Source organism: Tupaia chinensis, unplaced genomic scaffold, assembly GCF_000334495.1.
Source record: "Tupaia chinensis unplaced genomic scaffold, TupChi_1.0 Scaffold000182_1, whole genome shotgun sequence".
Taxonomy (NCBI): domain Eukaryota; kingdom Metazoa; phylum Chordata; class Mammalia; order Scandentia; family Tupaiidae; genus Tupaia; species Tupaia belangeri.
In genome coordinates, this window is record NW_006159657.1 from 1,611,891 (window position 1) to 1,628,688 (window position 16,798).

Genomic DNA, 16,798 nt, shown 5'->3' on the forward strand with positions numbered 1-16,798 from the left:
TAACTCTTATAACGAAGAACAATAAGAGGCAAACAAACCCTTACTTTTAAATGGGCAAAGGATCTGAATGGACATTTCTCCAAGGAAGATACACAAATTGCTAAGAAGCATATGAACAATGCTCAGCGCCATTAATCACCAGAGAAATGCAAATCAAAATGACAAGCACAGCATCACTTGCATCAGGATGGTTATAATAAAATGGCCATAGTTAACTCTTGGTGAAGAAGGTGTTAAAATGGGAACTGTTACCCACTACTGGTATGGTTGTCAACTGGACTTTGGAAAACAGTGCAATAGTTCCTCAAAAAGTTAAATATAGAGTAACCATGTTATCAAGCAATTCTTCCACCCCTCCATATATCAGGGTTTTTTAAAAAGTCAAAGAGATGCATATCATCATCATTATTATTATTATTGAGAGAGATTTTTGCTATAGGGCCATGTGCTTGACGGAGAGAGAGAGACAGAAAGTGAAATATCACCACCCCATTCTTCTCTCAGGGTTTTGGATATGCATGCACATAAGTCTGGTGTGAGTTTCAAGCCGCCAGGTCTGGGACTTGAATTGCAGTCAGCCACAAGTTGCTGTAGTAACCCAACAAAGTGAAGGATAAAGTGCTGCCTCATATCTCACATACTAATTTGTTCAGATATTTCAGTGTCTCATGATACGTTAATGCCATGAAAATTTTCTTAAACCAAAAAAAAGCTAAGAAGCCAGTTATCAGCATAATGGTTATGTTACTTGACTCCCATGTAGTTGACTACAGTTCAAGTCCTGGACCTGGTGGCCTAAAACTCATGCCAGTGTGTGTGCGTGCCTGCCCAAAATCCCACGAGGAAAATGGAGGAGAAGGGATTGTGGCACGGCCATCTCCCCAGGGGGCTGACTTCTCACTTTCTGTCTCTGGCGAATGCATGTGTTCTATAATAAGTCTTTAAAAGGAAGCCAGTTGCAAAAGAATATATATTGGATGGTTTCATTTAACATTTGCAAAATAGGCAAATCTTATAGAGACACAAAATAGATGAGTACTTACCTAGGGCTTGGGGGTAATGTGTAGTAATGAGGTAATAGCTGCAAAAGGGCCTGAAATGTATTCTGAGAATGTTCTAAAATTGATATGATCACAGTTGCTTAATTCTGTGAATACACACACACACACACACAAAAGTACACTATAAGTGATTTGTATGAGGGCCAGTAGGTGGCATGATGGTTAAAGTGCTAGACTCTCCCATGGCCAAATGTGGTTTGAGTCCTAGACCTGGAGGCTTGAAACTCACACCAGGCAATTGTGCATGCATGCCCCAAATCCTGAGACTATAATAGAGAAGGGATTGAACTGTGGCCATCTCCCTGGAGAATGGTTTCTCACTTTTCCCTCTCACTGTCTCTGCTGAGCATACACAGCCTGTGACAAAAACCTGAAAGGAAAAAAAAAAGAAAGGAAAAATAAGTGATTTGTATGGCGTTTAACTTATATATCCCATAGAGGCACATCAGACTTTATATATTCACATACATATATATATATATATTCACACACGTAAATACTTATTTTAGTTTCTGCAGGTTTTTTGTTTTGTGTATTTTTATAGACGGATTTCAAAATGTATACTGGCATGCGAAGTCCCAAAATAATTAAAATAGTCTTGAGGACTGACCCCACGGCCTAATGGTTAAGGGAACCAAAACCCACATGACCAACTGCAGTTGAAATCCTGGCCTCAGCTGCTGGAAGAACATAGCAGGGGCATGTGCATGCATGCCCAAAATCTGGACAGGAGAAATGAAGAAGAAGGGGTTGTGATATTATCACACCCCATTAGGGATGCTTTTTCCCTCCCCACTATTCCTTCCTTTCTGGTAAGTGTATATGGCTTCTGGCAATAAAAAGTAAAAGGAAAAAGACAGTATTAACAGTAAAATAGGTAGACTTATTAGATCAAAAGCTTTTACATAGATAGTAATAATTAAGGCAATGTACCAATGGAACAGAATGGATATTCAGAAACATAGTCACCTGACTTGTGACAAGGGTGATGTTGTGGTGCAGTGAAAGAAAGGATGGTTTTAGCAATATATAATTCAGGGTTATAGAATATACAAATAGACAAAAATATACCTTAACCCTTACCTCCTAGTGTAACTCAAAATCAACTCCAGATGTGTTGCATATTTAAATGTGAATGGTAGAGTTTTTAGAAGAAAACCAGAGCATTATCTTCATGACTTGGGCAATCTGTTTTTGTAAAAAGCTCTAAGGCATAATAGAATAAAAATTATAATAAAGCAGGCAGTATTAAGAACTTTCTACCAAATGTGAAAAGTGAAAAGACATGCCACCTTATAGGAGAAGAATATTAGCAATACATATATCTTTTTTTTTTTGGAGAGGTTTTTTGTTTGTTTGTTTTTTGTTTTTTTTTTTTGCTATAGGGCGCGTGCACTCGCCAGACAGACAGAGAGACAGAAAGCGAGAAATCACCCCCCAGGGGGGATGGTCACACCTTAATTCCTTCTCCATTCTCCTCTCAGGATCTTGGGCACGCACACACATGCGCCCAACGTGAGCCACCGGGTCCGGGACGCAAACCACGGTTGACTACATGGGAGTCCAGCGACATAGCCATTACACTAACTGCTGGTCCCAGCAATACATATATCTTGTACACATACTATTTAAAGAACATATGAAACTGGCAAAAAATTTGAATAGGCACTTCACAAAAGGGGAAATAAAAATGAATATATTGTAAGAAAAGTCATGACATGTTTTTGCAACAGATAGCACTAGTTCAATTTTGGAAGTACTTGAGTCATTCGTTTCTGTTACTGCTGTGTCATTTGGCAGTTGACAGTTCTAGCTTCATTCTTTTATTTATTAATATTTTTAGAGGGATTTTTGCTATAGGGCATGTGCACTTGCCAGAGAGACAGAGAGATGGAATGAGAGAAATCACACACACACACACACACACACACGAGGATGCCCATGCCAAAGTCCCTTCTCCTTCATTCTCCTCTCTGGATTTTGAGTATGCACACACACATGCCTGGCATGAGTTTTAAGCCACTGTGTCCATAACTCGCTGTGGTCAACTATGTGGGAATCCAGCAACATAACTATTATGCCATCTGCTGGTCCCAGTTACAGCTTCATTTTTTTAATTTAAAAACTATTTATTTAGTTTTATTTATTCATTCATTGGACCAGAGAGAGACACATAGAGAAAGAGGGTGAGAAAGCAAGTCACCAGGTCCGGGACTTAAACCATGGTCGGTCATGTGGCAGTGTCCAGCACCTTAACCATCACACTATCTGCTGGTCTCATTTAGCTTCATCCTTAAAAAAAAAGAAAAAGAGAAAGAAAGAAAGAAAGAGAAATGAACCACTTAATTGAGTTTTGGAGATTTTACAAGTTGAAGAAGGAAGACAAAGCTGCATTTTCGTCATATTTTACTATTTTGCTTTCGTAGAGGGAAGAACTCTTGCACAGCAAGCTTTTGAAAAGTTCCATAAAAGTTATGGTGACAGTGCTTTACAAGTATGTCTATTGCAATGATGGTTCATGAAATTCAAAGCTGTTTATTTTGATCTCAATGACACTCCTTGGTTAGGGAGGCCCACCAAGGATTTCTGACGACAGAATAAAGGCTTCCTCATGAACTCGAAGTTCACTTAACAACATATATAAATATCTGTGATATGCTCATTAAATATGAAGAAAATTATTCTTTTTTGAAACTACTCATAGCTGGTGATGAGAAGTTAATTGTTTGTAACAATGTGGTGCACAAATGGTCTCAGTCCCAACGTGGTGATGCGCTTCAAACAACATTGAAAGCAGACGTTCATTAGAAGAAGTTTACCTTCTCAGTGTGGTGGGATTTTAAAGGCGTCATGTTTTTCAAGCTCCTACCAAGCAATCAAACAATCAATTCGAATGTGTACTTTCGGCAGTTGGACAGCTTAAATGAACCCATTATCTAGAAACATCCAGAGCTTGTTGATCATAAATGAGTTGTGTTCTATCATGACAATCACCCATCAAAAATGATAGAGCTTGGGAACCAGCGGTTAGCATAATGGCTATGTCGCTGGACTCCCACGTAGTCGACCACGGTTCGCATCCCGGACCCTGTGGCTTAGAACTCACGCCGGGCGCGTATGCGTGCGTTCCCAAGATCCCGAGAGGAGAATGGAGAAGGGATTGCAGCATGACCATCCCCCCTGGGGGGGGATTTCTCGCTTTCTGTCTCTATGTCTCTGTCTGTCTGGCGAGCGTGTGCGCCCTATAGCGAAAACCTCAAAAAAAAAAAATGATAGAGCTTGAATGGAATGTGTTTCCACACCCACCATACCCACCTGACATTGTGCCTCAGACTTCCCCTTGTTTAACTCTCTTTAAAACTTGTGTGGTATTGGGAACCAGCAGTTAGCGTAATGGCTATGTCGCTGGACTCCCACGTAGTTGACCGCGGTTTGCATCCCGGACCCGGTGGCTTAAAACTCAGGCCGGGCGCGTGTGCGTGCGTGCCCAAGATCTTGAGAGGAGAATGGAGGAGAAGGGATTGTGGCGTGACCATCCCCCTGGGGGGTGATTTCTCGCTTTCTGTCTCTCTGTCTCTCTCTGTCTGTCTGGAGAGCGCACGCGCCCTATAGCAAAAACCTCTCTAAAAGAAAAAAAAAACTTGTATAATGTTCAATTCAGATGAGGCTATAAATCAGCAACTTGTTCACTTTTTCTCTAATAAAGACAGGTCCTTCTGTGAATGGGGAATTATGAAGATCACTGAAAGATGGCAAAAGGTTATTGAACAAAATGGGCAGTATAGCATTGATTGATCTTTGTGCTTTATATAAATAAATGACCTCCCAGGGGAAAAAAAAAACATGTCGTGACTTTTCTGGCAACCCAGTGTGTATGAATAGGTGCTCTACTTAATTTATCAGATAAGCAAATGAGATACTTTTATATAATACCTATCAGAATGACTAAAAATGAAAAAGAAATGGCAATGGTACATGAAGATGTGGATCAACAGGAACCATCATACACTACTACTGGGAGTGTAAATCTACTAAAACTAAATATATATACTCTGTAATCTGCCATTTCCACTGGTAGGTAATGCTGAATAGAAATGTATCTATATGTTCACCAAAAAACAAGTAGACAAATTTTCTTTAGCAACATTTAAATATACCTAAAAGTAGAAAAATATTCACATGCTACTTAGTATACAATAGAATGTACTCAGCAGTGAGAATGATTAAATTGTTATTACATGTAGCAGTATGAGTCTTGAAACTATACTACTTAAATTTTGTATACATTAAATGTAGAAGCATTTTTATCCCAAAACTTAAGTCTCTGGATTTTTCACTAGACCCTGAGAAGTACCATAGCAAAATTTTCATTGGGTTGGATGTTTTTGTGAGATTTACAAAAGTTATTTTAACTCTAGTCTTTTAGGACTGCTGTCTCTTTACCTTGAATTCTCCTTATCTTTGCATCACCTGATAGTAGAATGGCTTCAGGCATCTTGTGATAGGAGATACACTTAGTATGGGTTTTGTATGATACATTTGTGTTTGACAGTTGCTTCCAGGGGTAGGTAATTATTACCTTTTGGGCTTACTATGGTGGGAATGTGGTTTTTGATGCCTGGGAGTTGAAAAGTCAAAGATTAAAATTTATGAAGCCAAAAGGTAAGTCAGGAAAAAAAGTTTCCAATTTAAAATTGTAAGCATCAGAAATTTTCAGTCAAACAGAACTTTTGTAATGTCAGAAATAGTAACCGCATATTGAGTAAGTTTATTCTGTGGGCAAGAGGGACAGACAGGGAGCATTGTCAACAGAGTCATAATACATTGATCCACCTTCAGCCTTTAGCCAGCTCAACATCACAGGCAAATGTTTGTCCAGCTTGCTCAGGGAGGTGTCCAAACTTGAACCAGGAAACTTCCTATGTGAGATTGCTTCACATAATGTTACATTTTACTGTTGTGCTATTGTCTGACTTTTTTGGTAGGAACTCTGCCTTTGTTATGCATCAGTATAATTCATTCTGTTAGCTAGTATTATGCTTTCAATTGTTTTATAGTCTGACATTATTCTTTTTCAGTCATTTGCTTATCACAGTTCAGATCAAAGATTACATAGTTAAAAATTAAGTATTATATGTTAAATTGGCCTGCTTATTTTAAGTGGCATCGTAGTATGTATCTTACTGCTTGTTTTATACTTGTGACTATTAGGAATTATTTCTGCAGTACCATTCATTTTGGAAAATCGAACATTAGGAAAATTTAGAAAGCCACTATATGTAGAAAATGAAATTGTCTATACACAGCATTGCTTTTTGTAATTTATGAAGAAATACAGTGAATGCTTTTTTTAAGAAAAAATATTTAACTTTATTTATTTATTTATTTATTTATGTATTTTAATTGGACCAGAAAGGGATAGAGCAAAAGAGAGAGAGAGAGAAAGAGAGAAAGCAAGCCACCAGGTTTGGGACTCGAACTGTAATCAGCCATGTGGGAGTCCAGTGCCCTTAACCACCATGCCACCTCCACAATACAGTAAATCTTTAGATTATCTGAACTTTGACCTGATTGGACAATTTAAAAAGTCAATGCCTATAGCACTAAGGTGAAATAACAAAAAGTGGCCAGATAAATGGGAAGGCTTAGTGTCATACAGAGGCTTATTGGCACTGTAAGTTCTGAATTTACATAGTTTAGGTTTATAGAAAAAAAATCAAGATTATTTGTGTGTTTTGTGACAGATGAAAATGGATATAATATCCAATAAAAGTGATCTAAATCTGGTGAGATGTCTCAACATTATTCGAATATTATAAATATGTAACTCATTCACTAGAGAAATATACTTAAATGTGGTTATCTTAAATTCTAGGATACGAATGATGGCAAGTCCAGATAGAAGTAAACGGAAGATACTAAAAGCTAAAAAAACAATGCCTACAAGTTGCCGGAAGCAAGTAGAGATCCTGAATAAGTCAAAGAATGTTGAAGCACTGAAAACAACAGCAACTAGGAATAATGTTCTAAGTAGTAACCAGAATTTTGGTACTAGTGTCATATCTAGCAAGTGTAGAAATTCTGAAAATGTTTCATCCTCATCAGACACTTGCAAAAATTCAGTATTCTCACAGAAAAGTAAAGTATTCTCTCAGAGTTTAATACAGCCAATGGAAGAAACTGTTGATTCAGAAATAAGATTTGAATACATCAATGAACAAGTTGTGTGTCCTTGCCAAAAGCCAAGTAAAACAGATTCTCCAAAGAAAGTATTTATACAAGGGACGAAGGATTCTCGGATTACTTCACGGAACACTTCTGAAAACCATTCTAAATATCAGGCAAATATAACAAGATCGTTTTTTGATCACGAAGGGAATTATGACTTAAAATCCATTTGTTGCCCACATCTTGTATTGAGTGATGTCGTTCAAATGCCAAAGTCTACAGTAACCAATACTTTAGATGATAAGAGAATTGACAAGGTGATTTCCCATTTAGAAACAAATTCTAATACAGAGTCACATGATAAAAGGCAAAGTGATCTCATTTTAAGTTCAGACTCACATTTTGTGCCTGTTGAAGAAACACCTAAGTTGGTCAATTCAGTCAGTTCCAGCAACTGTACTACTGATTTGAAAATTGAAGACTCTAATAGAATCTGTCATTCCAGTATTTTAAATTGTAAAAGTAGAGATTCAACATGGCAGTCATCACTTGATGCTGATAGTAGTAACAGTAAGTGTGTACTTATGTATCTTTTGGAAAAAATTAGTTTTCTTTGGGGGATTCTTTTTTTAATTTTTGACATAGGATGTGTAATGCTTGCCTAAGAGAGACAGAGACAAAAGAGAGTAGGAAAGTGATAAATTACCTCCCCAGGGAGGAAGGCTATACTGCAGTTTGTTTTTCTCCATTTTCTCCTTGGGATTTTGGACTTCCAGCGTGTTTTCAAATCTCCCAAGTTCAGGACTCAAAAACTCCAAGGGGGCCATGTGGAGTCCAGCATCTTAACCACTAGGCCACCTGCTGACCCCTCCTTTGGGGAATTTTTAAAGCATCACATAGACATAAATAGAGAAAAAAGCAAATGATGACAATAATTATTTAAAATACCTGTTTCTGGATCATTCTTAGAGGAAAGGAAGAAACATATCCACCGCTCTAAAGGGATGTTAATTCTGGCAAAGAAGAATCACTTTCCTTTGAGAGTACAAAAATCGAAAGATAATTTATGGCAATTGTTTGAATCTTTTCATCTAAGTCTTTTTATTTTTTTAAGAATTACTTAATTTAGGGGCCAGCAGGTGGCATGGTTAAAGACACTTGATTCCCACATGGCTGACTGAGGTTCAAGTCCTGGACCTGGTGGCTTGCTTTCTCACTTTCTCTCTTTCTCTCTCTCTCTGGTCAAATTGAAATAAACAAATGAATAAATAAATGAAGTTAAATACAGTAATTGTTTTTTAAAAATAATTATTTAATTTAATAATATTATTCTTTTTTACATTTGACCAGAGAGAGACAGAGAGGGAAAATGAGAAAGCAAGTCTCCAGATCTGGGACCACAGTTGGCCATGTGGGAGTCCAGTGCCTTAACCACATGCCACCTGCTGGCCCTAATGTATACATCTTTTTTTATTTTGAAGTTTTATCTATTAGATTAAAAAGGAGGTTAGTTACTTGTTTTTTAAATCATTGGTTAACCCATTTTCATTTTCCCATAGACTTGACCTGTAAATCAAATCACATGCCAAGTATCCAAGTATAATGGGATAGGTAGTAGTTTATATACATACACTTGTATTGGGAGGTGGGCTACATAGAAACACACCAAGTAATTAACAAGTGGAGTTCTGGGGTTCTAAAGTCATTAAAATAGTAAAAGTAAATTATATTAGAAGAGGTATATATATTTGTTAATAAAGCAAGAAAAAACATTTTATAGGATTAATTTCGTGATCTTGTCTAGGCCGCATTGATCATTTAACGAGATGAATTTAAAAGTGTTTAAAAATAATAATATGATGACCTATTTAAAAAAATACATAGGACTACCTAAGTAACTATAAAAATAACATAGGGCCACTTAAGTAACTGTGAACAGAGGATTAAATATTGTAATTCAGTTTTTGTTGGTATATGTTTATTAAAGTTGAAGGAGGAGGGTATATCTGAGACCAGAACTCAACCTAAGATATTCTTTTTTTTTTCTTTTAAAGGAAGAAACAGTTGTGGGAAGGTTTTTATGCAATTACATTTTCTCAAAAAAACGTTATTGTCACATATTAGTTTTTATATTTGCTTAGACATTCCCTAAAGTAGAAAATTCCCGTTTCCTTCTTAAGAAGGAATATTTTCATCTCTGATCTTTCATCTCCCTAAGGCCATAATCAAAAGAAGAGGATGTTTTCAGAAAACAAAGAAAATGTTAAGCGTGTAAAAACTTCAGAGCAAATTAATGAAAATATTTGTGTAGCTTTGGAAAAGCAAACAGCATTACTGGAACAGGTAAAATATGGAGTACAAATATTTGCTTCAGAAACTTGATTAGTAAAAAATTAATGAACTGATTTCCACAATGACATAGTCAAGATAACTTTCATTGATGTAAAACTGGTTTGTGAAAACTGAATTAGCAAATTAATTAGGAACAGATAATGATTTACATTGCCAAAACAGCTTGTTTCTTGCAAAGTATCCCATGTAGAGTAACCTAGGAAACCATATATAAGTAGAATAGGCCTCTCAGTCAAAATTAGGCTTAATCTCTGTGGGTTAAATACTATATGACCTTGAGTTTTGCTCTACAATCTCTTGTACTGGTTTTGAACTTCTTTAATCTTCAGTACTGTAACTGTTTGTAGACTTCATCATAATTGACTGCCACTTCATAGATGCATATAGCCTGGCAATCCATTGCAGAGTCCTACTGCATTCAGATTTACTTGCCTTAGTTTCTAAATTTACACGGATATGCTGCATTATCTGACATTTAGCATTATAGCATCATAAAATACACTTGCTTTCATTTTTGCCCCATTTCATCTCATTGTACTAAAGCCTCCTTACATGTCTGATCAACTCTGAATTGAAATGTAATGAGGTTTAATTTTAGTGAATTACTGTAATTAGGACCTACTTTGATGATCATATTTTACAGTTTCAGTACTGTTAGAATGATACCACTAAAAGTCATCATGTGGTAGTCTCTCAGCTCTAATGGACCAAAATTCCCCAATCCAAACTATCCCAGAAACTGTTTCAGAAATATAAACACTATTGTTTTCTATAACAGACCATTATAATTATATAGTTATATAGTCTATAAATGTGTATTCACTTTATAAAGAGAAATTTTGAAAGACATATATATATATATACAGAATGAGCTTAAAAGATGAATCAACAGTTTTCCCCTTTCTTTCTCCCTGCTTTTTCAGAAAGACCATTTCGAGACACCAGTACAAAATATATAATTGTTCTATTGCTGACAGGGAAGGAGTGGTAGAATTATGGTAGCATGGATAGATCTAGCCTAAGTACAATGTTATCCAAAAAAAGGTTGGGGGTTCTCACCTCTATGTTGTTCCCAGTAGTTAGTAGTCACACCCAAGTAAGTTCTGATATGGTCATATAAGGACAAAATGTGGTCTTTGGACTTCTTGGTTTTGCTGGCTTAGAAAATCAAGTTTTTCAGGACCAACAGCTGGACTCTCATGTAGTCGACTGAGATTCAAGTCCCAGACCAGTGGCTTAAAACTTGGGCCAGGCGCACTTGCGTGTGCACCTAAAATCCTGAGAGGAGAATGGAGGAGGAGGGGATTGAGGCATAGCCATCCCCTGGGGATTGATTTCTCGCTTTCTGTCTCTTTGTCTTTCCCATGAATCTGTGTGCCTTATAGCAAAAATCTCTCTCTCAAAAAAAAAAAAAAAATAGCAAAATCAAAAATTTCAATACTGTTGTCTGCCTTATAAAATACTTGACCTAAGTTGCTTCATAGGAAATGGTCTTTTTCATTGAAGTTTAGGGAGTATAGTTTATCATTTTTATCCTTCCCTCTCAGAAATTTCTTATTCTCCAGAGACAACTTGGGTATTAGCCAATTCTTTTCTTCTGTCTCTAGTTAGCTTTCCCTCATTTGTTGTGGTAATTCCTGTTGGAACAATTCTCTCTCTAAACCACATCTGTATGCTTAAGTTGTGAATCCCAGTGAGATAGGGCTTCACATTATGACATTGTTCTTCCCCATTGAGAGAAAGCTATTGTCATTTATCTTTGAGATTTCGTAGGAGTTTGGCCTAGTTGGTTCCAGTTAAATTACTGGAGTTTAAATACAGTTATCAATGTAACTAATCCACGAATGTTACTAACACCATGAAGCATATTGGGGGATACAAATATTACTAATAAATACCTCAAATGTATCATGACAACTGTCATTAGAGAGACTATCTGGTCCGTTAAGAAAATTGCTTATAGGAGGGTACACACCAAGTGAAAAACTACAGTAATTGTTTCGATAAGGTATGGCATAGCAGACCTTTTCGTATCATTCATTGGGCATTGAGATTCATTATGACCCTGATAATGGGCCACTCTACTTTCCAAAACACAGCCAGATAATGAAATGTATTAATTTTTCATGTGATAGCCTAGTACAGTGTGTTAGAGTAGCATGTATTATGTCAAATAGCATTAGCTACCACATAATTGTCCCTGGCTTCTTTTTTAACATTAGAAAAACCACCCACTAAAATAAGGTGGAAGTAATGGTGACTATTTTGCATACCTATCAACCTTGTATCAGTCCAGCACTTGCCATCTTATGGAACTCTTTCACATATTTTTTGGTTTTTTTTTGTTTGAAAATGTTCTTTATTTTGCAGTTTTAAAATTTACATTTAATCATTATATATCTGTACAGTGTACATATTACCTTATGAACTTATAAAAAACTCCTAAGTCTCACTCATTCAACAAACATTTATTGTATTCATTTGTCCATTTATGCACAAGGAAAGTGAAGCCCAGAGAAGCTATGACTTCTCAAAGGTCATACAGCTTGTTCATTGCAAGATTAAGGCTCAAACCTGTATAATTTCTTTATCTGCTACAAACCAATGATGATTTTTATTGGGCTCTGGTTTTCTGATAAGTAGGACTCCTTTTTATGGAATACTAACTTGCAGTTATGGTTATTTAAAAATATCAATGAGATATCCTTTTTTGAGACAGAGACAGATTTTTGCTATAGGGCATGTGTGCTCTCCGGAGAGATAGAGACAGAACATGAGAAATCACCCCCCAGTGGGGATGGCCATGCCTCAGTCCTTTCTCCTCCATTCTCTTCTTGGGATCGTGGGCATGTACACACATGCCCTCAGCATGAGTTTTAAGTTGTCAAGTCCAGTACTCAAACTACAGTCAACTACAGGAGAGTCCAATGACATAACCATTACACTATCTGCTAGTCCTAAGATATCATCATTTAATTGTTCTGTAGTATATGTTAAAGAATTCAACTAGAATTATAAGAAATTAAAATTAGTACTATGGAAATAAATTTAACTTCAAATATCTATATATTTAAATATTAGGTGTGTTCTCTTGAGTTTAATATTCAAGTTTCATAAAATATATTGGTATAGCAATACAAATATGACATGCAAATATAAATAAGGTATATTTTATTGGTTATAGTAAATCCAGAAAGGAGCAAAAATAATTTTAAGGAGAAAATAAAATTGCTTTAAAATTTGAAATGTGGGGTTTTTGGTTTTTATTTTAAAATTCTAGGTCAAACGTTTGATTCGACAGGAGGTCGATAGTGTAAATTACAAACTATTTGATAACAAACTGAAAGAATTGAATGAACGCATTGGGAAGACACAGTGCAGGAATAAACATGAAGCAATAGCTGATGAACTCTTTGTAAGTTTCTGATCTCATTTGATTTTGTTTTGAATTCTTTTCAAAAGTAGAATTTGATTGTAGCTTACATATTAGGAAAGGAAAACAATGAAGGAGGACCCTAATCTGATTCTTAGCCACAAGCCTAATATTAGACTGTACCATAGACAATAGAACTTGTTATAGTTATCTCAGCAATACTGGGCTCTTTAAAAATACTCTTAGAATTATCAGGCATTCTGTCAGTTGACAGCCTTAATACGTAAGCAATTTCTTTTTCATCTAAATGTCTCTTAATAGTGCTTATGTAGCTTTTAACTTTGGAATTTTTTGTCTTATTTTATTCCTCTAGGATTGCTTGTGGATTGGTGTTTCTACCAACCTTAATTTTAGCATGGATCAATTAGAAGTTTGATGTTTCTATCTTCCATTTTTGAATAGCATATAAATATCAAATATGATTTAAATATTTTGCTTATATAGGAATTTCTTTCTCAAGTCGATACCTAAGTTCACAAAACTGCTTTGGCAAATAATTTTCCCACCATTTCTATATATTATTAATGCTCTGGTTTAGCATTTGTTTTTCTTTTTCTCCTAGACAAAAATAGGAAAACTTCAAAGACGTATTGAAACAGTATTACTATCTCAAAGGAAATCTTTGGAAACAAAAATCTTATCCAGAGATACAGCCTGTAAGGTTGGTATGAATACACAGGAGATTTAATGACCTCGTTGACTCACATTATAAATAGCTGTGTTATAAAAAATGATAATTTTTATATATTCAATTAGTATCTTATATCTTAGATATTATATATCTTATGACAAAAGGCTAAAGGGTAATAAATTTATACTTAGCATGTTCCTGTGAATCTATCTCTGGAAGAGACAACATCCTTAGGTAGTAAAGTAAATGCCACTTAAATTTAGTATAGAGGGGATTGGTGATTACCTAGACTGTTTCTCTCCTTTACTTATTTTATTATGAAAAGTGTCAAACATGTATAGTTAAAAGAATTTTACAGTGAATATCTGTATATTCATCTATATTCTACCTTTAATATTCTATTTGGCTTATTTTTGTCATGTACCTGTTTATCTAGTCATCCCTTCATTTGCGCCTCCCCCCGCCCCAGAACCAACCTTATATTTGGTTCAAAGTACCAATATTCTATGTCAACATATACTCTGAAATGTATACTGAAATGTATACATGTACATTATGATACAGTATGTTTATCATTAAGTAGAGTTGAGCATCTATTTTTTGTATAAAACTTTAAAATATAATGTTCAATACATAGTTACTGATTTTATTTCTTACAATACCTTCATTAGACTTTGGTATCAGATTTACAATAGCCTCAATAAATTAATTGGGAAACTTTCCATCTCTTCTAAAAGTTAGTGTAAAATTATTACTCCCTTGGGCCAGCAGGTGGTGTGGTAGTTAAGGTGCTGGATCCCACATGGCCAACTCCACAATCTGAGTCTTGGACCCAGTGGCCTGAAAAACATGCTGGGCACATGTGTGTGCATGTTCAAAATCCCCTTTTTTTTAAAAGAGTTTTTTTTTTTTTTTTTTGCTATAGGATGTGCACATTTGTCAGAGAAAGAGACAGAGACAGAAAGCATTCGCCTCTCCTCCATTCTTTTATCAGGATTTTGGGCACGCATGTACACACATATGAGTTTCAAGCTTCTGGATCCAGAACTTGAACTGTAGTCAACCATGTGGGAGTCCAACTATGTAACCATTATGCCATCTGCTGGTCCTACTCAAAATCACAAGAGGAGAAAAAAAGAGAAGGGATTGTAGCATGGCCATCCCCTGTGTGGGGTGATTTCTCAATTTCCCTCTTTTTCTGCCTCATTCACTCTCCAGCAAGTTCATGTGTCCTCCATGGCAAGGACAAAATCTTTAAAAAAAAAAAAAAAAAAGAAGAAGAAAATTCCTTTAATAACCTTTGAAAACTGTCTCAGTGAGGAGCTTTCCTTATAGGAAAGTCTTTATTCAGTTCTCTAATAGGTATAAAGGAATTCAGATTTTTTTTCTCCGTCTTGCTTAAGTTTTCTAAAGAAGATGTTTTTATCTGTAAGGAATTGGTTCTTTTTATCTAAATTTTATTCACAAAATTCCCTTATTCTTTTAATATTTGTAGATCTGTAATGATATACTTCATTTCTCCCCCTCCCCATTTTGAATTTTGCTAGAGAGCATGTACTCTCACTATAGAAATAAGACAAAACACCACTCCAGAGAGAAGATGGCCACACCACAATCCCTTATCCTTCATTCTCCTTTGGGGATTTTGGGGTCACATGCACATGTTCCTGGTGCATTTTTCATGCTGCTGTGTCTGGTAGGACTTCACAATTGGCTATGTAGGAGGAGCTACCTTAACCATCTTGCCACTGGCTGATCCCCCATACTTCATTTCTGATATGGTTAATCTGTGTTTCTTTTTTTCTTAATCAATCTTGGTGGAGTTTTTAAAGTTTTGTTAATTCTGTTAGTTGTCTCTTTTATATTAATTTCTCTTTTTTATTTCCTTTCTTTTACTTATTTTGGATATCATTTTTCTTTTTTTGGCTTCTTATGAGAGAAAAAGTATAATTTAAAAAATCTTTTGGTCTGATAGAAAACATTGAAAGCTAAATTTCTGTTTTTTTTTTTAGGAAGAATTTTTCTTTTATTGTCAGAGGATGTATATGTTCACCAGAAAGGGAAGGGAGAGGGAGAGAAAGCACTCCTCCTTCCCTTCCAGTGGGACACAGCCACACCGCTGTCCTTTACTTCCATCTCTTCATCCTGTCAGGATTTTGGGCATGCATGCACACCCAGTATGTTTTTCAAGCCACTTGGATTTGAATCGTGGTCAGCTATGTGGGACTCAGCATATAATGCACAGTGCTTTAACCACTGCAATGTGAGGCTGGCTCAAAGCTAAAATTCCTTCTAACTACTTTTTCTAAGCACCATCTTAGTGTTGACATCATTGCACTTTTTAAAATTTTATATATATGTGTATATATATATATATATATAAACATATACATGTGTTATGTTTTTGTTTTCCATTAGTTTAAAGTAATTTCTGATTCCCCTGTGGAAAATTATCCTTTGATCCATGGATTATTTAGGAAAGTGTGTTTAGTTGCCAAATATTTGTAAATTTTTAGTTTGTTATTTTTATTGATATCTAGTTTAATATTTTAGTCAGAGAACATACTATATAAAATTCACATCTTGAGAGTTATTGACACTTAGATTTTAGGCCAGCATATAATTTTACTTGGCCACATTTAGTAAATAAAATGGTGGCTGGAATGTTCTATACATGCTACTTTCATGTTAATTGTGCCAAGGTGATTGGTAGTACCACAGACCTTCCTTAGCTGTGGTAGACTGAATAATAGCCCTCAAAAGATGGCTATCACTTAATCCCTAGAATTTGTAAATACGTCACCTTATACGGTAAAAGAGGCTTTGTTGTTGTGATAAATTATACTGATATGAGACATTATTCTGGATTATCAGGGTAGCCTCAATGTAATCACAAGTTTCCCCTTATAAAAATGAAAAAAGAAAGAAAAGGAGGCAAGAAGGTAAAAGCAAAAGGAGATGCAGAGGTTGGAATTATATGCATTGAAGTCGGAAGAAGGGGCCTCGAGCCAAGGAATGCAGGCTATCTCTAAAAACTAGAAAAAAAATTCTCCAGAAAGAATACCAAATATCTGGCTTAATGAAACTGATTTAAAACTTTTTTTTTTATATTTTCTTTTTTTCTTTCTTTTTTTTTTTTTTTTTTTTTTTGAG

General features: G+C 35.6%; 1 protein-coding gene across 3 annotated transcripts in view; it reads left to right on the forward strand.

The window, feature by feature from the left end:
- Nucleotides 1-16,798, forward strand: part of ATF7IP2 (activating transcription factor 7 interacting protein 2) — a 72,665-nt gene that overhangs the window by 11,792 nt on the left and 44,075 nt on the right. For all 3 annotated transcript variants that reach the window (XM_006146510.2, XM_006146509.2, XM_006146508.2), the window contains exons 2-5: nucleotides 6,937-7,799; nucleotides 9,448-9,572; nucleotides 12,862-12,996; nucleotides 13,577-13,675. In XM_006146510.2, the coding sequence (XP_006146572.1) occupies nucleotides 6,944-7,799; nucleotides 9,448-9,572; nucleotides 12,862-12,996; nucleotides 13,577-13,675 (1,215 nt within the window). In that variant the 5' untranslated portion in view covers nucleotides 6,937-6,943. The remainder of the gene's footprint in view (nucleotides 1-6,936; nucleotides 7,800-9,447; nucleotides 9,573-12,861; nucleotides 12,997-13,576; nucleotides 13,676-16,798) is intronic.